The sequence below is a fragment of the Hyla sarda genome, chromosome 11 (genome assembly GCF_029499605.1).
Source record: "Hyla sarda isolate aHylSar1 chromosome 11, aHylSar1.hap1, whole genome shotgun sequence".
In the NCBI taxonomy this organism is placed as follows: domain Eukaryota; kingdom Metazoa; phylum Chordata; class Amphibia; order Anura; family Hylidae; genus Hyla; species Hyla sarda.
The window spans coordinates 30,003,859-30,031,618 of record NC_079199.1 but is presented as its reverse complement, the minus strand read 5'-3'; the positions used below and the strand labels follow the sequence as shown (position 1 = coordinate 30,031,618).

At 43.1% G+C, this 27,760-nt stretch overlaps 1 protein-coding gene across 2 annotated transcripts in view; it reads right to left on the bottom strand.

Annotated features, from left to right (window-relative positions):
* Nucleotides 1-17: 17 nt before the first annotated feature.
* Nucleotides 18-27,760, bottom strand: part of ZFYVE1 (zinc finger FYVE-type containing 1) — a 44,634-nt gene continuing 16,891 nt past the window's right edge. The window contains exons 1-10 of one of the 2 annotated variants that reach the window (XM_056545766.1): nt 23,798-23,897; nt 22,534-22,748; nt 19,961-20,067; nt 18,202-18,310; nt 16,539-16,636; nt 16,321-16,438; nt 15,020-15,190; nt 12,131-12,311; nt 9,696-9,806; nt 18-7,749 (exon numbers count right to left, since the gene is read on the bottom strand). In XM_056545766.1, coding sequence (XP_056401741.1) covers nt 7,517-7,749; nt 9,696-9,806; nt 12,131-12,311; nt 15,020-15,190; nt 16,321-16,438; nt 16,539-16,636; nt 18,202-18,310; nt 19,961-20,067; nt 22,534-22,748; nt 23,798-23,891 — 1,437 coding nt within the window. In that variant the 5' untranslated portion in view covers nt 23,892-23,897 and the 3' untranslated portion in view covers nt 18-7,516. Of the gene's footprint in view, nt 7,750-9,695; nt 9,807-12,130; nt 12,312-15,019; nt 15,191-16,320; nt 16,439-16,538; nt 16,637-18,201; nt 18,311-19,960; nt 20,068-22,533; nt 22,749-23,797; nt 23,898-27,760 lie in introns of those variants that run through there. The other variant, XM_056545765.1, reaches the window with a different exon arrangement.

The following is a 27,760-nucleotide window of genomic DNA, read 5'->3' as shown; positions in this document are numbered from 1 at the left end:
TGCTGCATCATCTTTATTTTTATATATATATATTTGTGTAAAAGAGCTGCAAATAGTTCCTTCTCTAAAGAAGTGTTTCCCAACCAGGGTGCCTTCAATACTGCAACTCCTAGAATGTCCGGACAGCCAAAAGCTTGATGGAAGTTGTAGTTATGCAACAGCTGGAGACACACTGTTAGAAAACACTGATCTAGAAGGGGATTCTGGAGAAAGGTTGGCTTCAGATGATTATTTCATCTGTATTTTTAATGGGAGTCTTGTCGACAGAACATTAAATTATGCTTTGATAAGTGCATGACAAAATAAGTGAAAATACACCTGCAATACAAATCAAATACATGCATATTTTAATCCTTCTCCATAGACTTCAACTATTGTATTCCATCCACTAAACAGATAAAAGTAGCACATGCTGTATTTTTTTTTTTTTTTTTTTTTTTTAAATATGCACATTTTATATGGCTTTGTGAATAGCTCCATAACACAGACTGTGAAAGATAACATTATGGATTTAAAATACCCTATCTAAAACTGGCCTCAAAAAGACAGCAGCAATAGAAGTGATGGAATAAAAGACAATCTATAAAGTCAAGTATAAAGACAAACCAGTTACCGCCTTTATGAAGTACCACTGAAAAACAGAGGGAGGGAAAAAAATGCATTTTTCTTTTACAGACTTGCAAAAAGGCACTTACAGATAAAAATAAGTTTCTATTCCTGTATATTTTATCATAGGGAAGACAATAAATTAAAATCAAGCAACAATTCAAACACTCATAACAGAAAGCAATACTGTGTTGCATGTTCCCCCTTCTTGGAGTAGGCAACAATACAAATAATAAAACTTGGGTATATCAGATAGAAATTTTTTTGTACTCTCATATAGCCTTCATTGGGGGACACCTTACTGATGGGTATATGCTCTTGCCACTAGGAGGCACTGACTCTAAGGAAAAAAAGTTGGCTCCTCCCTGACAGGATATACCCGCCCACTGGAAGTGAGGTAATCAGTTTTGTCACAAAGCAGTAGGAAAAGCCAAAACAGAAATGTGTCCGAAGAACCCCGAAAAGAATCCAGGACAAAAAAAAAACAAGAACCGGAAATGGGTGGGTGCAGTGTCCCCCCAATGAAGAGAAGATTTTACGGGGAGTACAAAAAAATCTCCTTTTCTTGGTTGCTCTTCATTGGGGGACACCTTACTGATGGGACGTACCAAAGCAGTCCCCAAGGGTGGGAAGAACAATCACCAGAGAGAAAGGGAAACAGTCCTGAGACCGAACCCACTCAACCGTAGGGTCTGCGGACGAGACCCCGGGCCAGAGACAACCAAGGTCCAGAAACTGAGCTCCTGGAAGATCCCCCGTCCATGGAGCTATGGACTAGGACGCAAAGGGAAGGGACTGTCCATTGTAGATACTCTAAACCTACTGTCCAAATAGACAGACAAGAAAAGATCAACCACAAAGCCAGATGTCCATGGGAAACAAAAAAATTGAAAAAGGGCACAACAAGAAAATGGCAGAAAACACGCCAAGGCAGCGTACGCCGAGCAGAAGGCGAGCACAGAAGGTGGGGACCAGAAAACCACTGGAAAAAATGAGAGATGGAAAGCGGCTCCAGGGAGGCTTGGTGCAGAAAAACAATGACCTGACCAGCTGCATACACAAAAACCCTGTCCCAGGGGCCCAACGCAAGCACCCGGGAGGCAAAAACAGCTCGACTGGTGTAATCTGGAAAACCGGAACACTCCCCCCATCTTGGGATACATGGACCCCGAAGGAGGAGAAAGAAAGTAAGCAACAATGGCCAAAAAGGGATTAACGGTAAAGAAAGGAGCAGAAAACCCTGAAAAGGAGCATCCCGGAACACTGGAACGGCCGACAAGAGAAATGGAGGGTCCTGGGAGACTTGCACCTTGAGAGTAAGTAAACCAAACGTCCACGAAACGCTCAGGTGGCCAAATGTCATGTCGAGACAAGAGGAAGTGTGACACAGAAAGATTGCCTCGCAAATGGGCTTGCAGGGAAGTCTGAGCAGGATCGCTACACATGCCAGAGACCCCAAGTCTCACTAAGGCCCAACAATCAGGAGGGCAGACCTAGGGAAGAAGGCACGCCATAGCAACCAAGGATAGAATCCAAGACAAATAGACCAACCAGCCTTGGACCCCAGTGGTCCAAGCTGACCGGAGCATTACGAAGCCAGATCCCGTCAGCACGGGAACGGATGGAGAAACAAAAAGGAACCCAGTTAGAACTCCCAGGTCCTGAGCACATGGACTGAAGACTGAAGTGTCAGTGTAGCGCAACTGACACTGTCAAGAGAAGAATGAACACAGACTTTCAGGGAGAAAGTACTGAGGGAGGAGAGCAATGGCAGGACCCAACAACAGGCCCTATAAGAATGCATGAACATCTCCAACAGAGGAGAGTGCCAAGGCTACGTGAGCAGCAGTAGAGTAGAAAGTGCTCAAAGAAATAGGACCCCAGGGGACGGGAAAGCAAGGAGTGGGTGAGATGAGACTCAGGCACTGACCATGCCCAGCTCCCTGATCCCCATACCTCCTGTAGAAAGGGTATTGTCAAAATGCGCCAGGCACTGTAGGAGCAGGGAAATGCTGCTCAATGGCAACAGACAAAATACTGGGTGAACAAAAACCCCAGGAACCCTGCGACAACATATCGATGCATGAGGAGCCAAATAGTGGCCCCAGATGGATCAAAACCCTGGACACAGGCGCTGGGCAAGAAGAAAGATGAGACTATGAATGCAATTTAAAAAAAAAAAGCACAAAACACGATAAACAGCGTCCAAAGGAAGGCCTCATCAGGGCAAAACCCTGGACCAGGTGGGCGCAACGAAGCAATCCTGGTCGACGTTTAAGACGAGAGCAGACGCCTGAGCCACCCTGCACAGGAACCCAGGAAGATACCTGGAGACATGGGGGAGGGGGCTCCAGGAAAACCTGGAAATCTAGGAAAACCTGCAGGAAACGCCCACACCCCATCTCCTAATGGTGCCACACACCAGGACTGCTGTCGCAGATGCAAGAGAGGGAGAGGATGTATGTGGGGCAGGAAAAATGCAGAGACAGTCTAACTTACAGATATAAAAGTTCCAATAAACCCACAGACACATCCGTTTTGGACCTTCACATGGAAAGAGAGTCCCCAGACTGCAGCCGCGTGAGTGGCAGGAAAAGGGGGGGGGTGACCTGGTGGATTAGAAAACCATGCAGACACAGTCTGGCTATCTGGCATAGGGACCATGGCCACACCAGGTCTCGCAGTCAGAACCACACACTGAAAGCGGGTTATGAGCCGGGAGAGCAGCAGGCATGTAGAGAGGGACCTAGTAAAGTAGGGAACCCTGTGAACCAGTATGTGGTGCATAGTATAGAGCCCATAAAGCAACATGGGGTGACTCACTCGAAACTTCATCTTGGCAGTTGATTACCTGAACTTCCAACCACGTTGGGGTTAGTGTATGGTAGTTGACCAATGAGCATCAGGCGGTGGAGGAAACCATGCAGACCCCTGTCTGGCTTACTGGTATGGGTCCATAATATACAAGGAGACACTCTCGCTAGCAGTGGGGTACTGGAATGCCAGGCGCGGCAGCTGTGAGATATAAGACAGGCAAAACTATTGTGCAGCTTATCGATATTAGGTCCAATCCATGCTCACGCAGGGACCCTGCCATGGAGACCTTGCACTGGAAGTGAGGATCTGGAGTACAAGCCATGGATGCGGGAGCCTTTGGTGGGTAGAATCATATAGTATGACACGCCAAGAACGCCCCCTTGATGGGTGGCCGACGGACCTGACAGAGGAGGAAACCCAAAGGCGTCCTTAGTGTATGCCAGGAATAAAGGCACGCGACCAGTTGCTTGCCTCGGTAAGAGGGACCTCTCCACAGCATGCGCACCACACTGATAGGGAGGTCAGTGGCCCCTGGTGCGCTAGAATTCAACAGGCTAGCGAGGGAGGGGGAGGACCCTAAAAACGTGCCGGCCGAAGGGGAGCGGGCGGAGTTCGCACCCATATGTGCAGGCCGAAGCCGCGGCCTTAATTAAAATACCCCCGGTGTTCCAGCCTCCCCACCCAGGAAACGGCCGAAACGAAACAGCACTACGCTGTCTCCTGGCAGGAGGGAGAGAGATTTGAGAGCAGCGCACGTGGCCGCCCTGGAAGGAACTAAGGACGACGTCCGTACTGCCATAAATCGAGACAGGGACTGCAGCTGGAGCCATAGGTATCACCGGGCAGACGTGCCGCCCGACGGGGACTTGTGCAGCAGCGAGAGGAGGAGAGACCAGTGAGCCACCTGAGAGAGGACTGGTGCAGCAAATAAGCCACGGTAAGCTCTGAAAAGGTAGCGGGTGCAGTGCCAAATGAGGACTCTTGGATCCCCGGCCCCAGTGAAAAATATTAACCTCGTATGGGCTCCCAGGAGAGGAAAGCATAGCCCCCTAGAAAGAATGAAGATCAGCTCCCAAGTAGAAATGGAGAGGGGGGGGGGAATACTTACCAAACCCACCAAAACTCACCTACCGATGACTTCAACCAGCTAGGTATCACCTGCATCATACCAGGCTAAGATAACGGGGTGAGCAGGGACCATAGGGAGACCCGGACCCAGGGTATTACCCCTGGCGCTGGCTGTTGGCGATAAGGGGTTGACGACCCATACTCTTATGTTCCGTGCCCCTTTGTCGCATATGGGGGAACAGGTAGCACCATGCTCCTGAACCCCCACTTGAAAATGAGAAACAAAAGGGAGGAAAAAACCTAAATAAACAGCCCTTACTAGAAAATAATAAAAGAAGACCAGGTCTGGAGAACTCCAGACCTGTGTCTTGCCTCCTCCTGGCACTAAGCTAAACGGATTACCTCACGTCCAGTGGGCGGGTATATCCTGCCAGGGAGGAGCAGACTTTTTTTCCCTTAGTGTCAGCACCTCCTAGTGGCAAGAGCATATACCCATTGTTAAGGTGTCCCCCCCCAATCAAGAGCTCCCGAGAAATATTTTATTTTTTTAAGGATTACATTCTTGATAATTATTGATAAAGTTACACCTTAAAAATTAAAGCAGTCAAGGATGGATTCATAGACGGTTCTTGTGACCTAGGCATAGGGATGACATTCCTAATAATTCCTATAACAAATTCATAACTGAATCTCATCAGTTTTTAACTATGAAATAAAAGGGATTGTACAGGTCAGTCAGCTAACGCTATGGAATAAACTTTTTGTTGCCTATGTAAATTATACATGCTAAAGTCTTAGGCACATTCTGCCAATATTGGCAACTTTATATGTGCCATTTTGTAACTAATGTTCAGTAACCTTTATATTAAGCTTCATCTATAAAATATACTGTTTATTGGATTAGATGATCACATTTTTTGCATCCTATACACTCATTGACTAAAATAAAATAACACACCCATATAGAAGTGTTGGATTGCTGCAAAACTCAGCAGACAGTTATATGAATGATTACAGGCATGATCAATTATACACTGAGTCTTGCCACAAGAGAGCATAAAAGTGCCCTGCTGTCCTATAAATAGGCTTTCAGAGGCTACTTGTGGATATTGTACTTCCTGGTAAGAGATTGTTGACTGCTAGATATGTCTCTACCCCCACACCTAAAGAAGTTTTGCCCAGTTGAAAGACGTTGAAAGGTAGCGCTTCACTGGACTGAGAGAAGCAGGATGGTCACTTAGAAAAAGGCCACAGTGGTGTAGTGAACAAGAAACTTAGATCTCTAGGATCTAGAACCATATAGTCTTCAAATTCAGGTTATTTTTGGAATCTATTGGTTGGTTTGCAATATACAGGAATCATGGTAAACACTTCATCCCTGAGGTTGCTGTTGAACGGCACACTGATGGTGAGATGATCTGGGAAGCCACGGCATACGACAGGTCAATAAGAGGGACACTAACAGCTCAGTGATATGTGCAGGACATCCTGTGGCCACGTGTGCTGCCTCTCATGAAAACTAAGTGCCGTCTTTCAGCAGGATAATGCTCACCCACACACACCAAGGGTTTCCTTGGAATGTTTCCACCAACCAACAAATGTGCAGCATCTACAGTACCAGCTGCGACATGTCAAATGTCATAAGGGACCTGTATGCCTCCATGCCCAACCATATCTCATCCTGTATCTAGGAGTACTAGGAGCCTCCTTTTAAATGTATAATTTTCCCCAATACACTTATCCTCTAATGCTGTAATCATCATTACATTTACTCATCTCAAGTTTCTATTTTTGGAGTGCATTATTTTTTTTTTGTCAATAAGCGTAGCTAGAAGTAAGAGCCCCAGGCTGCCCGTTTCCTTAAAGGGTAATTCCTTAAGGGTACGTTCTCACTTATGCAGATTTGATGCGCAGGATTTTCTGCTGCAGATTTCAATTTAAACTCAATGACTGAACCCAGCTTCTAATCTGCCGTTTCCAATCCTGCACATCAAATCTGTGCATGATCCTGTACGTGTGAACGTACCCTAAAGGGTTATACATGAAAAGCTGAAGCCAATTTTAGGTTATGTTTACAGAAAACCTGTGTGAACCCTGCCATAGGTTGAATTGTATTGCTGTTTAACCACAGCTATACAATCCTATGAATGTATCCTGATACAAAGGAAGAGGAAGCTGAACACAAAGTGCACAACCAGTTGTCCGGTCAGAAAGACAGAATATTGCTGGAGATGTCCTACCCTTTCCACTACTCTAGCCCACCAGGGAAGGAAGTATTAACCCCTCCACTACCCCAGATCACCAGGGAGGCTGGTGGACTTAAAAATACATTAAGTATCTAAAATCATGTAGATAGGGGAATTATTATGGTTCTTAAATAATTAGCATTCTATTTCCCAAATTCCTTAGAGATATTAAGAGTAGGCTGAACGTACAAAATCACAACATTTGGGTGCACAGCAACTCAGAATGACCCAAGCTTATATTAAGGGATCTTTTTAAAGTTGCAAAAAAAATAAAAAGAATATGAACAGGTTTTTCAGATTTTCACATATAAATTTACATACGTACATACACAAAGTCTTAAGTAGTATTAGAACTCTTCTTTTTATGGCAGGAGCAGAATCGTGTTGTCAAAATAAAGTAAAATGGTGCTGAAATAAAAATATGTTCCTGTAGGCAGAGAGGTATCTTAGATTTCATACTAAAGAGATCCAGAAATAAAGAACAAAAAAAAAAAAAGTCCTAGCAAGGTGAAGCAGCAAGGTGCGTACGAAGTTGATTTTTATTCCAACGTTACAAAGTGCAGAATATATGCTTTTTCAGTCTCCTAAACAGAGCACGTTTGGTGCCATCTTAATATGATAATGATCTTAATAATAAGGATGATGATGATGATGATGATGAGACCACAGCTGATAGGTCAGAGCATGCATTGGTAAAGAAGCCTACCGATGAAGGTAGGTTCCATTATTATCTAGCCCTGAGTAGGTACTGAGTTGTGAACTATGGTAATGAAGTATGGTTATAGATCAGCAGGTTTCTTATTGCAGGTAACGCACACACGGACAGGATGATCCCAGCCCCGGGAGGGTACTGGTCTTTTATCACTCGAACAGTCTCCGCAGAAGCCCTGGCCACAAGCCCGACAATGGTGTTTGGAGAGTTTGATGTTAAAGTCTTTCTTGCAGTTGAAGCAGTGTGTGATCTCGTGGTCTGGAATCCAGTATGTAGGTCTTGCTGCGTCTTTCATTAGGCCTGATATTGAGAATTGAAAACAGGTTTTAAAATTATTGTAAAATTTACCTACAGGACCTAAGGCAGTGTTTTCCAAACAGTGTGTCTCCAGCTGTTGCAAAACTATAACACCCAGCATGCCCGGACAGCCAAAGGCTGTCCGAGCATGCAGGAAGTTGTGGTTTTGCAACAGCTGGAGACACTGGTCTAAGGATTTTTTTTAAACTTTTATAAATAAAAATAAAAAACAACAGATCAACTCTGTAACACTCGAAAGGGAGGTTGTATTTGAGATACAGCTATAAAATCTTGTCCTAACGTGGACCCTAAGGTTAGGGTCACTTCTGATAAGTCTACTTTAGCAGAGCAGTATGGCAACGTATACCACAGAGTACCCTACTGACTCGAATGAGTTTAAAGGAGAACTCCGGACAAATGAAAGTACCTTTATATAGATGCACATGATAAAGTTGCAAAGTGATTTGTAATCTTTACTGAGCACATACCCAATTTCTCTCCAGGCAGGAAGTCCAGGAGATCTTAATCACACTAATGACTAGCATCTACTATAGAAGACACTCCCTTCTCCCCTGCTCAGAGAGCTGACAGCTTCATTCAGTGTGCAGTGTTTGAGTGTCACTGATTGGCTGGAGGGAAACCCCCCCCCCCCACGGCTCACTCTCACAGCAGCCCCTTCCTGCACCTGCAACTCACCCATGCTGGGAGTTGTAGTTTTGCAACAGCTGGACACACGCTGTTTGGAAATCACTGTTCTCTGGATTGTTAAAAACTTTTTTTTTGTCAAATGGAACTTTGATTAAAAAAAAAAAACAACAGATCAGCTCTGTATCACTCTGCAGGGAGGTTGTATTTGAGAAACAGCTATAAAATCTTGTCCTAATCTGGACCCTAAGGCTAGGTTCACTTCTGATAGGTCTACATTCATGGTATACTTCAGCATACTGGCAGAGCAGTATAGCAACATATACCACGGTGTACCCTGCCGACTCAAGTGAGTTTAAAGGAGGACGCCAGCCAAATGAAATTACCTTTATATAGCTGCACATGATAAAGTTAATAACTTTGCAAAGTGAAGTGTAATCTTTGCTGAGCACATACCCTGCTTCTCTCCAGGCAGGAAATCCAGGAGATCTTATCACACTGATGACTAGTGTCTACAGTAGATGACATTTCACACTCCCTTCTCCCCTGCTCAGAGAGCTGACAGCATCAGTGTGCCCTGTTTGAGTGTCACTGATTGGCTGGAGGGCACCCCCCCCCCCCCCCTCACTGCTCACTCTCACAGCAGCCCCTCCTTGCTCCTTACACAGGAAACAAGTCCAGTGTGTGGCGTTTTTTGCTGACTCAACAGGATTTTCAAAGGCTGTTTATGGGGGCTATAGAGGTATGATATTTTTTTTTTTTTAAACACTTTTGGCTGGATATTTCCTTTAATGAACTAAATGTAGTCTACCAGTGACTACATTCGGTTTCTATTCAAGTGTATACTATTTTTTTCACGGTCCAAAAACATAGCTGTGTTCTGAAGAAAAAAGTCTAATGCAAGTTTGGGCCATTTCCAAGTGCTTTGGTCAATTGAACTCATGTATGTATGTCAACATGTACCCCAAACTTAAACTACTTTTCAGATGTGAACGTATTCTTACATGTTTATTTTAACATAGTAAGAGAATAAACCATTAGCAAATGACTTCTCTAGCATAGACTTATATTCTGAAGGAATAACATGCATAATTTGTTTTCCTCTGATATCTATCGTATAAGAGATCGTTGGCCAACATCTGCCGTCATAACAAACTTTGGTAATCCACATACAAACTACTTAGTCAGCCGAATTGACTAAAATCTGTGCCCTCAGTCAAGATTTACTCAATGTGTATGAGCACCTTTAGTATTGTCCAAATTATAGGACAATTTTTAAATTTATTTATTGGGTAACACCTTACCTAAAGGAATGTCAATAGCCGTTGCCACTGCTCCCAGTGTGTTCTGTACAGCTTCACCAACTTTTCTTGCAATGACCGTACCTCCTTCATCATCTTCACTGCCATCAGCAACTAAGGTCAAATGCAAAGCAGTCACTCAAGAGTTCACTGGCAAATATCTTGTAAGCCCAAAGAATAACACAATGTTTTTTTTGTTTTTTTTCCCTAAGGGACTACTAAACTATAATATCATTGACAATTAGTCAAAACTTTCTTCGTATAATTACAGCTAAAACGGTGTAGGCTTTTATATTCTATAGGTCCATACAGGGATAAGTAATCCTATTGACGTAAAGAGGAGATCACTGGGGTCCCAGCGGTCAGACCCCCCGCGATCAGACCCTTATTCCCTATCCCGTGATTAGGGGATAAGTTGTATATCTTCTGGTCATCTGAACATGTTATATTATGGACATGTATCATTTTGGAACATATTAGATTAGTTAAAAAGTTTACAAAACTTTACATCTATGCAAATCTAAGATTTTTGATTCGCTTAGGCGATTTTAGGACAGGAATCTGTGATTCTGTTCTTGAGGAGTAGTATGGCAAGTCAGCCCCTTGATAAAACAATATTCACTTGCTCTGATCTGTATCCAGGCCCGACTCCTTCATTGCTGTCTCTAGTGACTATTCAGTGATCACTGACACAAAGAAAGAAGCTGGTCCATGCCTGGATTACAAACTGGTGCAGGGATAGGTAAATGTTACTACACCTGTAATTTTGACAGTTGTCTCCTCTACAGTAAGTCAGAGATGCTTTATTAGCATAGTAGACTTTGCAAGAAGAAGGGGCACCTGCCTATGAATCTTAGAGGTTTCACTCATCACCTGTTATGGCCTTTATACGCAAGATTTATTAATTAATTTTTTTTATGGATTCGAAATACAGCCCATAACATGCATTTACAGGTTTTGGAAAAAAAAAAATAATTCTTTAATTTAATCCCTTAAGGACCCGGGGTTTTTTCTGTTTTTGCGTTATTTTCCTCCTTACCTTTAAAAAATCATAACTCTTCCAATTTTGCACCTAAAAATCCATATGATGGCTTATTTTTTGCGCCACCAATTCTACTTTGTCATTTTACCCAAAAATGTACGGCGAAACAGAAAAAAATAACAATTGTGAGACAAAATAGAAAAAAAAACACCAATTTGTAATTTTTGGAGGCTCCCGTTTCTACACAGTAAATTTTTCGGTAAACATGACACCTTATCTTTATTCTGTAGGTCCATACGATTAAAATGATCCCCTATTTATATAGGTTTGATTTTGTCGTACTTCTGGAAAAAATCATAACTACATGCAGGAAAATTAATATGTTAAAAATTGTAATCTTCTGCCCCCTATAACTTTTTTATTTTTCCAAGTATGGGGTGGTATGAGGGCTCATTTTTTGCGTCATGATCTGAAGTTTTTAGCGGTACCATTTTTGCATTGATAGGACTTATTCACTTTTATTCATTTTTTTATGATATAAAAAGTGACCAAAAATGCACTATTTTGGACTTGGAATTTTTTTGTGCGTACGCCATTGACCATGCGGTTAAATTAAAGATATATCTTTATAATTCGGACATTCGGCGATACCACGTTTATTTTTATTTACACAGTTTTTAGTTTTTTTTAAATGGGAAGAGGGGTTGATTCAAACTTTTATTAGGGAAGGGGTTAAATGATCTTTATTCGCTTTTTTTCACTTTTGTTTTTGCAGTGTTATAGCTCCCATAGGGACCTATAACACTGCACACACTGATCTTTTGCATTGATCAGTGGTTTCTCATAGGAAACCATTGATTAATAATTCTGCTTGACTGCTCATGCCTGGATCTCAGGCACTGAGCAGTCATTCGGCGATCGGACAGCGAGGAGGCAGGTAGGGACCCTCCGGCTGTCCTGTAAGCTGTTCGGGATGCCGCGATTTCACCGCGGCAATCCTGACCAGCTCCCTGAGCTGAACGGCATTGTTTTATTTTCACTTAAGACTTTGAATGCTGCGTCTAAAGAGTTAATAGCGCACAGAACCGTGCTCAGTGCCGCGCGCTATTAGCCACGGGTCCCGGCCATGTTATAGAACGGGAGCGGACACATGATGTACCGGTACATCATCGGTCCTTAAGGGGTTGAGTATTTTCATTATTGAAAAAGGCTGTGTACAAAACAAAATAGCAAAGATATGAATACAAATGTCTGAACAAGGTACAAAAATGTACAGAGCCAGTGTTTTTCAACCCAATTTAAATTAAAAACAATTCTTATTTAAGTGCTGGATTCTGTCTAGGTTAGATTTTGTTTGCCGTGGGTCGGTGTCTTGTCCGTTCGCTAAAATGAACATTCAAGACGCTAAATCAACAATGTTTCTACATTCCGAATGCACAGGTAATGACAGTCTTACCAGTGTTTGTTCCTCTACCGTCATAGCAGCAGTCACATACACGCACCGGGGACAGACCCCAACCTCGTTCAGGCACTGGACGGCTTTTAGATGAGCAGCTGTCGCAGAAGCCCTCTCCGCAGGCCCGGCAATGATGTTTAGTGTCATTATCTTTAAAAGGGATTTTGCATTTTGTACATTCCTGTAAAAGCAAACAGCAATATAACTAGTTATAACAACAAATAAAAAAATACACACCTTCTTATCCATACACACAAGACATGCAATGTCTGGGGTCCATGAGTAAACACCTCACTGATTTCTGAAACAGAGATGCCCTCACTGACAAGTGTCATGATACAGCAGCACTTAATTCAGCTCATTGTCTGGTATTGTTATAAGGTTGATATTGCTAAATACCAGTTATATATCAAGAGGTACTTCATTAATATCTATGCACTGCCAGAGGCCTGTGACAATAGAATTAATATTTCTTAAGGTAAACAATAAATATTTGTGTAGACAAGGTTCGGTCTACATCACATTTATGGTACACATCACAAATACTGTGCATACTTGAGTTGGGACAATTTATAGGGACTCAACCAGAAAGCCTACCAAATCCCATTAAATTAGCGTATAGGAGTCATTAGGCCATTCAACTGAATGGTGCCGGTGCTGTACACCACAGTACACATCAGCATCCGGTTCTTGGCGGGCTGCTGACTGATACCTGTCTGGGATGTACACCATAAAGACGGTAAGAACAAAGGGGGAGATTTAGCAAAACCTGTGTAGAGGAAGAGGGGTGCATAACAACCAATCAGATCGTTTCTTTAATTTTTCACAGGTCTCTAAAAATGAAAGAAGTAATCTGATTGGTTGCTATGGGCAACTGCACCAGTTTTCCTCTACACAGGTTTTGATAAACCAGGAAAGGTACAGTTTACTTATACACCGTTACTGCTAACCACCAAAAGCGAGCTGACAGATTCCTGTTACATGCATAGATGTGGATGATTTGTATTTTCATTTTGTTCTTTCCAACTAATGAATATTAGAATAAGGCTCTGAGCAGAAAATTCAGCTGACCATGTACTGAATAAATATATGTATATGTGTGTATATATATCTCCACAAATTAGTCAAAGTACAGTATGTAATACATTTTATTTCACAGACCATACTTATGGTGCCTCTGTACCACTTTTAGAGCTAGTTAAAGGAGTACTCCTGTGGAAAGCTTTTTTATTTTTTTTTATTTTTAATCAACTGGTGTTAAACAGATTTGTAAATTACTTCTATTACATTTTTTTTAATCCTTCCAGTAACTATTAACTGCTGAAAACTACAAAGGAAGTTCTTTTCTTTTTGGAACACAGTGCTCTCTGCTGACATATCTGTCCAGTTTAGGAACTGTCCAGAGCAGCATATGTTTGCTATGGGGATTTTCTCCTACTCCGGACAGTTCCTAAAATGGACTGCGATGTCAGCAGAGAGCACTGTGCTCGTGATGTCAGCAGAGAGCTCTGTGTTCCAAAAAGAAAATAATTTCCTCTGTAGTATTCAGCAGCTAATAAGTACTGGAAGGATTAAGGTTTTTTTAACAGAAATAATTTACAAATCTGTTTAACTTTTTGGCACCAGTTGATTAAAAAAAAAAAAAAAAAAACCTTTAAGCTCTAATGCCATTCTCTCCATCCCCCCCCATAAAGTTTTTCCTGTACAGTAGCGCTCCCATGCAGCTGTGCAGAGTACTGTAGCATGGCTGCTTTCACCTGAATGGGTCCATTGCACAGTGGTGTGAAGAGAAAATATTAAAAACCAAAGTAGGGAGCACTACAACCCCATTATTGTTCTAAACACTAGCTCTATGCAGGATTTTCAACTCCATCCGATAAGGAGAAAAAGCATGTCTGCACTCACCATATAAGACGAAGAACGGTCGGACTTTATTGAAGTAATGCCCATGTACAAAACATATTGGGACAACAACGAAGCTGTTGATGCGTCATTGACGTGAAACCGCACTATCATGCTTCTGTTACGCTCTGGCTGCCGGCTTGTAGCTGCCTTCCCTCCCTGCACCTGGGTGAACTTTTTCTGTTTATGGACATTGCTTCGTTGTTGTCCCAATATGTTTTGTACATGGACATTACTTCAATAAAGTCCGAACTTTCTTAGTCTTATATGGTGAGTGCAGACATGCTTTTTTCCTTATTTTTATACTTTTTTGATATTTTTGTGGAATTGCTGTTTCTAGGTATTTGATTGTTGTGCTACAGTAAGGCTATCACACACGTGTGCAGTGCCCATCCCTTATTTCTCTCCACCTTGTAGGGTTTTCAACTCCGTTTACTTTACCAAACCATTAAAGGGGTACTCCACTAGCCAGCGTTCGTAAGTAAATGTTCCGAACACAGTTTTCGCTGCGGGGTCGGCCATGCCCCCCCCCACCGTGACATCACGTCCATGCCCCCTCAATGCAAGTCTATAGGAGGGGGCGTGACAGTCGTGACACGCCCCCTCTCATAGACTTGCATTGAGGGGGCGTGGACGTGATGTCACGGGGGGCGTGGCCGACTCCAGCAGTGCGAAAACTGTGTTCGGAACATTTACTTACGAACGCTGGCCAGTGGAATACTCCTTTAACAGATGGGGTTGTATTTATCTCAGTTTACATAACACTCCTTCCATCCAAAAGCTGTTCAAAGTGAAGGGTCCCTGAGGATAACCTGTCATCAGTATATCATATATCCTAATAATATGAAATCGCCTACTGTAGTGGGAGAAAAAAACTGCTTAAGTAAAGCTTTATATATCTTATGGATCAAAATGTTTTTAAATGGAAAACACCATAAATCATGTTGGAATTCAGGGAAATGAAAAGCTGAAGCATTGTAATCATACCAGAATTTGGGAGTTAGGTTTCCAGTAGGCCGGGGCAATCTGATCGGTCAACCATGAGGTCACTGCTTTTGTGGGTCCAATACTTAGTTCAGTTACAGACTGAGCCATGAAATTCACACCATCCAGAAGACGCTGTGCCGCATTATTGTTATCCTTTAGGAATCCATCAGACTAAAGAATTGAAAGAGAGTAATAAAAGTTTTAATTTCAAGGGAATTTCTACTTTAATGGTCTATTCACACGTACAGTATTCTGTGCAGATTTGATGCGCAGGATTTTCTGCTGCAGATTTCAATGTAAACTGAACACAGCTGGAAATCCTACACATCAATTCTGCGCAGAATACTGTACGTGTGAATAGACCCTAAAGGGGTATTCCAGGGTTAACTAACTTAACTATCCTGCCCATTATGAATAATTATGCTAGTTTTACATTTACTTGCTATACCGCTCTGCCGTGGATCATCTTTTTCTTCATTATATTGTCCCCCCAGGTCTAGCGTTTTCTTTCAGGTCCTGATGACGTTGTCTCACAATCCTTTGCGGCTCTAGGCAGGGGCAGGGGGCTTGGCTATTTCTTGTATTTCCTCACAAGCCAGCCCCTGATGACGTTTGCGGTCCCTCTGTACGTCCTGACGTGCTGGCGTTCCCTGCGCAGATTGCAGAGATTACAGGACACCGGCACGTCAGGACGTACAGATGGACCACAAACATCATCAGGGGCTGGCTTGTGAGGAAATACAAGAAATAGCCAAGCCCCCATATACCAGCTGCCACCTCGAGCCACAAAGGATTGTGAGACGAACGTCATCAGGACCTGAAAGGAAACACTAGACCTGGGGGGACCATATAAAGAAGAAAAAGAAGACGATCCACAGCAGAGAGGTATAGCAAGTAAATGTAAAACTAGCATAATTATTCATAATGGGCAGGATAGTTAAAAGTTATTTAACCCCAGAATACCCCTTTAAACTATTATTTTTCATATGCGGTGCCTGAATGGAAAGGGAGGTATCACAGTGATCTATCTTAAGACTTCAGTCTCCTACTAGCAGCTCCGCTATTTGGGATTTTTATTATCTAAACATGTAAATATCCAATGCAACTCTGATATCCACTATTTAAGAAACACACCGTGAATCTGTTCTCCATGTTTCTACTGACTGCATACTGTGTGGGCATGTTCTTTTTTGTTTTGTTTTATTATTACTGGACGTACTTATGTGCAAACATAAGAGGACCTGCCCTAGATGCACCTTAGAGAGAATGGCACACGAAAAACAAAGACGCGTATCACTTACATCTGGCCAGACATGCTGTATTTCTGTGCGCACAATAGTATCAACTGGATCCTGATTTCCAAACCAGTACTGGCGACTGCGATAGATCACTCCACAGTTTGGACACTCAATTACATATCTACATTTAGAAGCAATAAAACAGGTAAAAGTTGAAAAAGACATCATAATAAAGCATTGCAGATAAGGATCTAAAAACTGAGGCACAGTAAACGACTTACCCAGACCAGGCATACTTGGCAAGGCCGAGCCAAGGGGAGTCTGTGGATGCAGAGGTTTTGGGTACCACATTCATCTCTCTGCCACTTTCGTAGCAAGCCTGAAAAAGTGGAACATATCTGGATTCAATATAACAGACAAAACCAAAAGATAAGAGTTAGGATCTGGCCTCAATAACTTTAGATGACAAGAATAGCACATAATGCATTACTACGATGAAAAAGAGCATTTTCTTGTACTCACCATAAAATGTCTTTCTTGCAGTATTTATTGGGGACACAGTAACCATGGATATAGGCAAAACAAATCTTACAGGAGACCATATAAGTCAATGGTGTGGCACCATAACTGTGCCTATACAGCCATTCTCCAATGAAATAAACTGCACTGTCCGAAACCAAGTGTTTACAGTCGACTGTATCCAGAACTGTCATTTACTGTAAATGTACGTACTCAGCCATTTCCAATGGTATTGTTTTATGCATATGCGCAGCCAACTCTTTATGCATATGCGCAGCCAACTCGCGGTCCTTGAGGTCCAACCTATCTATCAAAATTTGGACACCTGCCTAATAGGTAGTAATGTGATGAGCAAGCCAATACAGTGACCCCCCCGACCTACGATGGCCCCGACATACGATCATTTCAACATACGATGGCCTCTCTGAGGCAGCATCAACATACGATGCTTTTGTATGTCGGGGCCATCGCATAAACGGCTATCCGGCAGCGCTGACTGCTTCAGCTGCCACCGGATAGCCGTTTACAGTGCCCCGTGTGGTCCGCTGATGATCACTTAACTGTCCTCGGGGCTCCGGCGCGTCCTCTTCGGGCTCCCCTGCATTGTCGGCGCTCTCCATCGACGTCATCACGACGCTGCACACGCCGTCCCGTCATCAAATAGGAGCGGGGTGCGTAGCGACGTGATGGCGGCGACAGAGAGCGGCAACGGAGAACGAGGATGCTGGGGAAGCAGAGCCCTTGCCGGAGCGTCGGGGACACCACAGGACGCGGCGACAGCAATGGACGGCGACATCCCGGGCAGCGGTGACAAGCGGTGACGGTCCGGAGCGGCGGGGACAGGTGAGTACAACTTCCTCTACCAGTGGTCTTCAACCTGCGGACCTCATGATGTTGCAAAACTACAACTCCCAGCATGCCCGGACAGCCGTTGGCTGTCCGGGCATGCTGGGTGTTGTAGTTTGGAACATCTGGAAGTCCGCATGTTATAGACCACTGTCCTATAATTTACATTGCACGGATCCCTCAACATACGATGGTTTCAACAAACGATGGTCCATTTGGAACGGATTACCATTGTATGTTGAGGGACCACTGTATTAGCGCCATCATTGTGTATTCATGAGGAAATCCTTTTCACTGAGCAGCATTTCCACATGTATTTACTACAACATATATTTACTATAACATTCCAGCTATGCGCTCCCAGCTTACAATAAGCTAAAGCTAAGAAGATGCTTTTAGGTAAATATGTGTCAAAATGAAGACACAAATGTAGACAAATGTAGACAAATGTAGACAAAACAGCCCCGTCATTCACCTCTGCAGGATTACATCACTAGTGTTTTAGAACACTGATAAAATCAGCAAATACAGTGTCACGTATGCCCAATAATGACCCTAGAGATTATCTTGGACTCTTACCTTACAAGTAAACACTCTGTTGTCATACTGGTGCGAGTATCTGCAGCGTCTTGACGTGTCATGAGGAACTCCCTCCTTGCAGTGGTTCATACTGTTCTTACATCCTGCTCTAGAGAACAGGAGATCAGAATGAGACAGCAGTAACTAGAGCACTGTACAGAATAATAAGGCAGAATATGTTGTTTTTGGCCACAGATGGCCAATAAAGGGGTACTCCGCTGCTTGCTTTTGGAAAAAACTGTTCCGAACGCTGGAGCTGGCGCCGGGAGCTTGTGATGCCATAGCCCCGCCCCCTCATGATGTCACGCCCCGCCCCCTCATGATGTCACGCCCCGCCCCCTCAATGCACGTCTATGGGAGGGGGCGTGACGACTGTCACGCCCCCTCCCATAGACTTGCATTGAGGGGGCGGGGTGTGACATCATGAGGGGGCGGGGTGTGATGTCATGAAGAGGCGGCGCCTATGATGTCACAAACTCCCGACGCCAACTCCTAAGGATAATCTTATATTGCTTTTTTATTCAACAAGTTTGTTTGTTTTCTCTACGCAAAGTTTTTTAGGTCAAAAATGTTCTATTGAATCACATAACTTTTATAGCGACAAGAATAAAAAATTTTTTAAAAAGGTTTAAAGGGTAATTATCATTTGGACACAGTGTGGGGGCTACAAGCACTAAGTCATTTTACTTCTACTCCGCTCAGCTAAAGTGAGCGGTATTACAGAGAGGAGTACCATAAACTTCCATAGTAACTGTAAGAATCTCAGGGGAAACACACATATAAAACTAGGACGTGGTCAACACCTCACACTGAAAAAATCAGGTCTCCCAAAATATTAATACCAAAAACAAAAATAGTTCAGGGAAGACGTAGGCGACGCCCTCTGACCTGGAATATCTTCTTTGGCGCCCATGTGCTGTCTATTTAATGTCCATTTTTATTATTCCTATATACATCTGCAATCTGAAGAAGGGATATGCTGATCCCGAAACGCGTCATTGCCTGCATGCTTTTTAAAATAGTTTTATTATTACATTTAAATAAACTATTTAAATGTAACCTACATCTTCCCTGAACCATCTTTGGACCGAGCAGCGCCGGATGCAAGGGCCTTCTTTTTCTCCTTCCTCATCCAAGCACCTTACGGGTTCCTGCACAGGACACCGGTCTAGGCACCTTCGGCTGCAGCACGGACACCAACAAATACACCTCAAAAGGGGAGACACGCTTAACCCCCAAGAGGGTCACCAGGTGAGAGCACACCCTGTTGGGGGATCCACTTGGGTTTACGCTATCACACGAGGCGCTGTCCTCTTTTCTTTTATTCCCTCATTCTCTTTTAAAAACAAAAATATACCGGGAACCTTATGAATAAAATTTCACTTTTAAGACTTATTAAATGTGAAGTTTTATTCATGAGGTTCCTGGTATATTTTTGTTTTTGAAACACACACACATATATATATCTCAAGGTGTAGGAAAACAAGGCATCTAAACATATTAAAGAGTCTGCCAAGAAGGGTTAACAAGTTAGAAACCAATGAGTGGTCCCAGAAAATCAGTTTAAGGGGTGAAATTCCACCTCAATATCCTCTTATCCATAGGTCTTATTAGGCTTTAGGCTCAGAAACAGATACAGTTATACTCATTATATTTATTATTACCATTTTTATTATAACAGTATGGGAATGTATAGAGTAATAAAAAACAAAAAGGTTTACTGGTCATACCCAGAACCCATTAATGAGGGGACACTTACCCACAGCTAAGACACAGGCAGGAGCAGGTAAAATACTCATCAGGGAAGAAACAGCTATGTGTCATTTGGTCATCGGGTATTTCACCACTAAAGCGATCGCTCAATGCCTGGAAAGCAACATGATCTGTTATTACACAAGTTTATGTGTTATACTATATAACTACTGCTTTGTGATTCAGTCTAATGACCATCCCATTAACAGAATAGACTAGCGTGCTGGTTAAATAAAAGTTATGTAAAAAGAAAACTATTTTAGCATCGTAATGGTTAAAAGGAATATCATACACAGAGAAATTTACAGAACAGAGGAGAACTGATGCTATCTGCCACCTGAGGAAATAAATAGGGATTTTAATGGGGTCTTCTGGGACTTTTAAATTAATCAATATCTGGTCAGTTGTGGTCAGGCACCCGGCACCCCCGCCAATCAGCTATCTGCAGCACCCCATATACACAGTAAAAAGAGATAAAAGCAGAATTGTATATTGTGTAGTGGCTGTGTTGGGTTCACTTCACTGCAGTAACCCAGCACGGCCACTACACAACATATGGAGCTGTTTCTGTCTTCATTCTCAATGTGTTTGCAGGTATCGGGGCTCTGGCAAACAGCAGATTGGTGGGGGGGGGGGGGCCAAATGTCAGACCCCCTACGAATAGATACTGATGGGCTATCCTTATGGTGCAGTATAGTATACTGCGGAAAATTTTAAATTGAGTGTTTGGTGGTGAACAGTAATGTCATATTGTTAAAAATCAGTGCAAGATAACAGAGGTAACATATCTGCACAGATATTCAACATTTTATTTAGATTTAGGCTGTTGACAATTATTATTATTATTACAATTATGGCTCTATGCACAGACCCTTCCGTTGTATACACGCCCCCTCAATACAACTCTATGGCAGAGACAGAGCGCTGCCTTTGGCAATCTCCGGCTCTGCCATAGTGCTGTATTGAGGGGGGGGGGGGTCGGACGCCGCTTCGTGCTGTGGTCAACACGCTTCCCTTCCCGCGGGCTGCTGGGGGCCCCATACAGGAGATCGCGGGGGGTCCTAGGGGTCGGATCCCCCACGATCTGAAACTTATCCCCTATCATTAAGATAGGGGATACGTTTTTCAGGACTGGACTACTCCTTTAACTGCACCACTATAACAGAAACTACCAATTCATTAGTAAGGATTATAGACACTAGTACTTAGTCATTATTATTGCACATACTAGCGTATATAAGCTTTACTAATAAATAATCCTTGGGCACACACAATTTGGTCTGTTCTGACAAAATTAGCGGGTTCATCTTATGTGTATGGTGACACCAATCGATTTTTACAGCATATGCACTAAACACAACCTTTAAAGGGAGCCTGTCATCAGTCTGATGCTGCCTAAACCACAAGACATTGGGGCAGTCCCTGATGGCTTCTACCTTCCCTTCAGCCTTAAAGCGGTACTCTGCTGCTAGACATCTTAAGGGCTGCAGCACCCCTGACATCCGACCGATGCACGGAGCTGGATGACTGGCGATGCAGAGGCTCATGTCGTCACAGCTACGCCCCCCTTAATGCAAGTCTATGGGAGTGCCAAGCCCCCTTACATAGACTTCCATTGAGGGTGTGTGGCCATGATGTCATGAGCCTCCGGAGCTGCACCCAACGCTCTAAATGAACGCCGGGTGTAGCAGGGAGATCGCAGGGCCCCCCGCAATCAGACATCTTATCCCCTATCCTTTGGATGGGGATAAGATGTCTAGGGGCGGAGTACCCCTTCAAGGTTAAATAAATTATTATTTTGGGAAAATGCCAACATTATACACAAACAAACATGGCTGGATATTACTAGGTAGCTTAACCCAACTGTAGAGTGACATAAAAGGTTAATGGTGTCCTACTTTTCTTGTTTACATCACTATTGACATGGATTACAGTAATGGTGTATGCATGCATTATACATATTACCTCTTCTGGAAATGGAGAGCTACAAGCTTGTTTTCCATTACAAAGTAGAACACATTTCCTTTGCTCTTTACATAGGTGATGCTTTTACTTTTTATTTTACTGCCCTAGTATTCTTCTCATAGCAAAGTAGCCTGGGTGTGTGAGGATAAACACACATTTAAATCACTGTTACTATTTCTAAGCTAAATGACACCCAATTTGTTTTTTGTGGATTTTCTTCACTTCCGGTAATTTTATGCATAAACCTTAATTTTTATCCTCTCCTGTCTGAATGTTTCTTTTCTCACTTAATATGGGTTGTATGGGATTAGTAAAACATATCCCCTGTCTTTAAAACATTGCCACTCCTGTCCTCAGGTTGTGAGAAGTACTGCAGCTCAACTCTTTTATTTCAAAGCAGCTGAGATGCCATACCAAAAAACAATAAAAATAAAAAAACACACCCAAACAGGTGTAATAGACAGCCATCCAGTGTTTCCCAGCCAGGGTGCCTATGGGAGGGAGCGTGATGGCCGACACGCCCTCTCCCATAGACATGAATGGAGGAGGCGTGGCAGCAAAATATAAAAAATTTATCAAAAGTACATTGCAAATAGATTTTTTTCTATTTACTACCTTTAAAGCTTTGTAGATGACCCCAGGATGACGAGACGATCGTGTAGTGTTGTTTTCCAGCTGCTGCTCGATTGAACGTCTAAGGCCTGAGAAGTCGGTGGGTGGGTTGTAGGTACGGGTTCCTTTATAATGTATGGAGCTGAAGGCTTCTGGGAAACGACCAAGCCTACGGAAGCGGTCCTGAATGACCTTCTCTGGTATTTCGGAGGCCTTTTCTGGAAGAGGTATGTAATAAATGTATAAGCAAATACAATGTATGTATATATGTATGGCAATAGCCAAGAGATAATAATCTCCCCATAATTTTTTTTATTTTTATTTTTTGCAAATCCATCAATCTTTGTTGCCAATAACAACCAATCACAGCGCAGCTTATACTTTTCAAGAACGCTATAAAATGTAAACTGCGCTGTATCCGGTCGCTATGGGCAACAAAGGGTTTCTCGTTAAACAGTTTTTTATTTATTTACCCCACTTTTATTTATTTACCCCCCCCCCTGAAGGTAATAATGTAATGGTAAATATGTCTTTGTTACTCATAGAGACCAACCAGAGAACAGCTTTCACTTTTAATAACAAAGTAATAGCCGAATTTTGAATGGTTGCTATGGGCAACAAAGAGTTTTACAGTTCTTCATCATCTTCCCCAATGGCTCACATAATTTAATGTATTTTCTTTTACTAACTACATGTAAGTAAATAAAATACAAACTATAGGGGGGGGGTTATCACACTGTCTTATAGTAAGATTCTCTTTGTTGCCCATAGCAACAAATCCCTGCTCAGCTTTCACTTTTCATATCACACTAGTAAAAGCTGAACTGTGATTGGTTGCTATGGGCAACAAAGAATCAGCTTGATAAATCTGTGCTTGTTCAGTTTTAACATGTTGTAGCTATCCATTATTTTTTATGTTTCCTGGGGGCGACCATTTTGAAGGCATCCTGCAATGTTTGTACAGTGTAGTGTAGGGTGGGTTGTGCTTTATGGTAGCGGAAATAATCAGGAGTTAATTCAAAGAGAAAGGTCATGTCTACATTGTAATGGGCTACTGAGACCCCTTATCTGTGAATATGATGTTGCTATCACGCCTTATCTGATCCTCCAGCAGTAGAATAGAGCATTTGTTAGGGTACATTCACACTACGGAATTTCCATGCATAATTTCCAGAAGAAAATTCTGTGGAGATTCCGCTTGCAGTAGCCTCCCATTGATCTGAATGAATGGCAGCTGCTCCGTACGCACTGCAGAAGTTAAGCTTACGGAACATCTGACGAGGAATTGATTCCACCAAACGTTCATTCTTTCGGCAGGATCCGACCAGAACGGCACTATAGTCTCGGGGAAGGTGCTTCATGTCAGTGTGGAGAAAACTGCTGCACTTGGTAATTACCGTATATACTCGAGTATAAGCCGGCCCGAATATAAGCCGGGGCCCCTAATTTCACCCCGAAAACCCAGGAAAAGTTATTGACTCGACTATAAGCCTAGGGTGGGAAATACATCATCCCCCCATGTCATCATCCAGACCCCCGTCATCATTCTCCCCCCTTCATCATCACCGCCTGTCAATCCCTTCAGTGGTCTTCAACCTGCGGACCTCCAGATGTTGCAAAACTACAACTCCCAGCATGCCGATGGCTGTCCGGGAATGCTGGAAGTTGTAGTTTTGAAACATCTGGAGGTCCGCAGGTTGAAGACCACTGCGGCCTTCGTCATCATCCAGACCCCCCTTTAAGTTTTCTACTTACCTCTCCTCCGTGGGAAGGAAGGGTGAGCTGGTCCGGGCCATCTATGCTGCAGGGACCGTCCGGTGGGGAGGGTTAGTCGTTCCGGGCTGTCCATCTTCCCCGGGAGGCCCTCTTCTCCGCTACAAGCTGGCCCCAGACTAGTGACGTTGCCTTGACAACGACGCACAGGGACGTCCGTGCGCAGCAGACGTACCTGCGTATGAACGTCCCTGTGCGTCTTCGCCAAGGCAACAAGGGGAGGTGAGTAGAAAACTTAAAGGGGGGGGGGGTCTGGATGATGACGAAGGCCGCAGTGGTCTTCAAACTGCGGACCTCCAGATGTTTCAAAACTACGACTCCCAGCATGCCCGGACAGCCGATGGCTGTCCGGGCATGCTGGGAGTTGTAGTTTTAATACATCTGGAGGTCCGCAGGTTGAAGACCACTGAGAAGGGATTGACAGGCGGAGAGTTCACTCGAGTATAAGCCGAGGGGGGGGCGTTTTCAGCACGAAAAATCGTGCTGAAGAACTCGGCTCATACTCGAGTATATACGGTATGTGGAAATTCAGTGCAGAACTTCCGTAGTATGAACAGATCCTTGAAGGTTAAAACCTGACATTTATCCACAGAATAGGGGATAAGTGTCTGATTGGGGGGGGGGGGGTCACCCACTGGGACCCCCTACGATCTCCTGAACGGGACCTGGCTTTCGAACAGGAGAGGGTGCTGCATATAGCACATGTTACATTAATTCTCTATGTGAGCTCTTAAAGGGGTTATCCACCATAAGGTGATTTTAGTACGTACCTGGCAGACAGTAATGGACATGCTTAGGAAGGATCTGCGCTTGTATTGGAGCTAAATGGCTATGCTGTGAGATTACCAGAACACTGTGAATAGCTTTTTTTGAACTGGGTATTTCCTGTTGGAGTTCAGTCTCAAACTACATATCCCATGCTTCCTTGTTTTAAAATGTGAGGTCACTTTCCTCTCTTCCACACATCCCAGCAGTAGGACCCCACGCAATCAGACACTTATTCTCTATCCTGTAGTTTAGGGGATAAAATAGTTTTTACCTAACCACCCCTTTAACTGACAGCAGTATCACCTACACTACCATGCTGATACTGCCTGATAGAGTGGGTGTCATTGATCCGAATATGTAAATTTGTTTTTCTGATGCACTGGGGGTGTTCCCTAGCCCCTAGGTGCACTGGTACGTTTGCCCGGTCAGTCCCTGATGCACGACCCCTAATAAATATTAAAAATATTCATCTTCTGCACGTAGCTGCTACGTGCCAAGATCCTTTATTAGCGAGCGTGTATCAGAGACCAGGTGAACCGGCATTCCAGTGCACCAAGAGGCTAAGGAATGCCTGAAGTGCACCAAAGACCCTTATTTACATACTGGATTTTTAGTGATATCTCAGGTATAGCGGTACGTAGCAAAGTACGGTAAAGACCATACAGTTACCAGCAGGTTACTGTGGGTGACGCTGCTGTCAATTTCCTAGCTTTTATTTATTTAATTATTTTTTAACTCAATAAGGTCACACGTCTTATCTTTCTGCGTACAGTGGTCCCACAAGTTACAATATTAATTGGTTCTGGGACAACCATTGTATGTTGAAACCATTGTATGTTGAGACCAGAACTCTATGGAAACCTGGTAATTGGTTCTAAAGGCACCAAAATATCATCCAAAAATAGGAAAAAGTGAGGATTAAAGAAAAATAAGTAGATAACTAATATAGATAAAGCAAATCCTTACATATAAAAGTAAGAAAGATCTGCTGGAAGCTGTAATCACTGTCTATGTCAGTGTTTCCACAGCAGGGAGCCTACAGCTGTTGTAAAACTACAACTCCCAGCATGCCCGGACAGCCTTCGGCTGTCCGGGCATGCTGGGAGTTGTAGTTTTGCAACAGCTGGGGGCGCCCTGCTTGGGAAATACTGATCTATGTAGAGGACAGGAGCTTCTTCGGGGTCCTGTACAGTACATGCAATGTCCTAAAAAAGTAACATGGAGCCACCCTCACCTGGTGTCCAAAGGAGCAGCTAACCCTGGCACAGGTAAAGAGTACAGAACATGTAATACCTCCCTGTACTGTAGGGAGGCGCTACCAGACAGGAATTCAGTGCATGCACTTCAGTAATACAGGTGTTTTACCAGTGAAATGTCCATTCCGATTGGTCAGATCTTCCGGCCATTGACACGTTTCACAGATCTGGACTGTCTGTAACATTGTATGTTGAGTCTGGTTTCAAGTTACAATGGTATTGTTTGTTGAAACTATTGTATGTTGAGGCCATTGTAAGTTGAGGGACCACTGTATTTGCTGTTGCGTGTTTTCCTATACAGTACATATAAGTTAATGAGTAGCAAAATATGCAGCCGATTTTGCTACCCATTGACTTCAAAAGGTAGGAAAATACGCAGCAGCAAATACGCAGCACAATACGGCACGTGTGATCCTACCCTTGAAGTGCAATTTCCATCCATACTGACTTATCAGTAAGGACACAACTGCGGGAACCCAACCCATCTATTGACTGAAGGGGCCACAGATAAAAGGGAATTATTTTTCAAAAATCCTTGTTAGAACAGTATTTGGTAATTTATTTACCCTAAACCCGTTTTTCCACGTTTCTCAGCCAAGCACCAACCTGGATGAAGGAATTTCAACCATGTACCTTCAAGGCAACAATTACTATATTCCAATAACATTATGCGGCTTCGATAAGTAGTCTATGTCATTGCCTTGATTCATGTCTAGAACATGGGAGAGTGTTTTTACATCACATGGCTTCGCTCCATTATAATTATTCTGGGCAAAATATCTGCTAATTCTGAAGATACCAAAGAGCTTGGCATAAGGCTTTGATAGCAGTGTGATCTGAGGACACCAAATGTAGCCCTTAGGCCAGTGGTCTCCAAACTGAGGACCTCCAGATGTTGCAAAACTACAACTCCCAGTATGCAACAGATGAGACCTAGGCTATAGACCTATAGCATTTGCCCCAGTTTGGAAAATGGTGCCATTAAAGGGGTACTCTGGTGGAAAACTAATTTTTTTTTTAAGATCAACTGGTGCCAGAAAGTTAAACAGATTTGTAAATTACTTCTATTAAAAAATCTTAATCCTTCCAGTACTTTTTAGGGGCTGTATACTACAGAGGAAATGTTTCTCTTTTTGGATTTCTCTTATGTCCGACCACGGTGCTCTCTGCTGACCTCTGCTGTCTATTTTAGGAACTGTCCAGAGCAAAAGAAAATCCCCATAGCAAACATATGCTGCTCTGGACAGTTCCTAAAATGGACAGCAGAGAGCACTGTAGTCATGACATAAGAGAAATCCAAAAAGAGAAACATTTCCTCTGTAGTATACAGCCCCTAAAAAGTACTGGAAGGATTAAGATTTTTTTAATAGAAGTAATTTACAAATCTGTTTAACTTTCTGGCACCAGTTGATTTAAAAAAAAAAAAAAAGTTT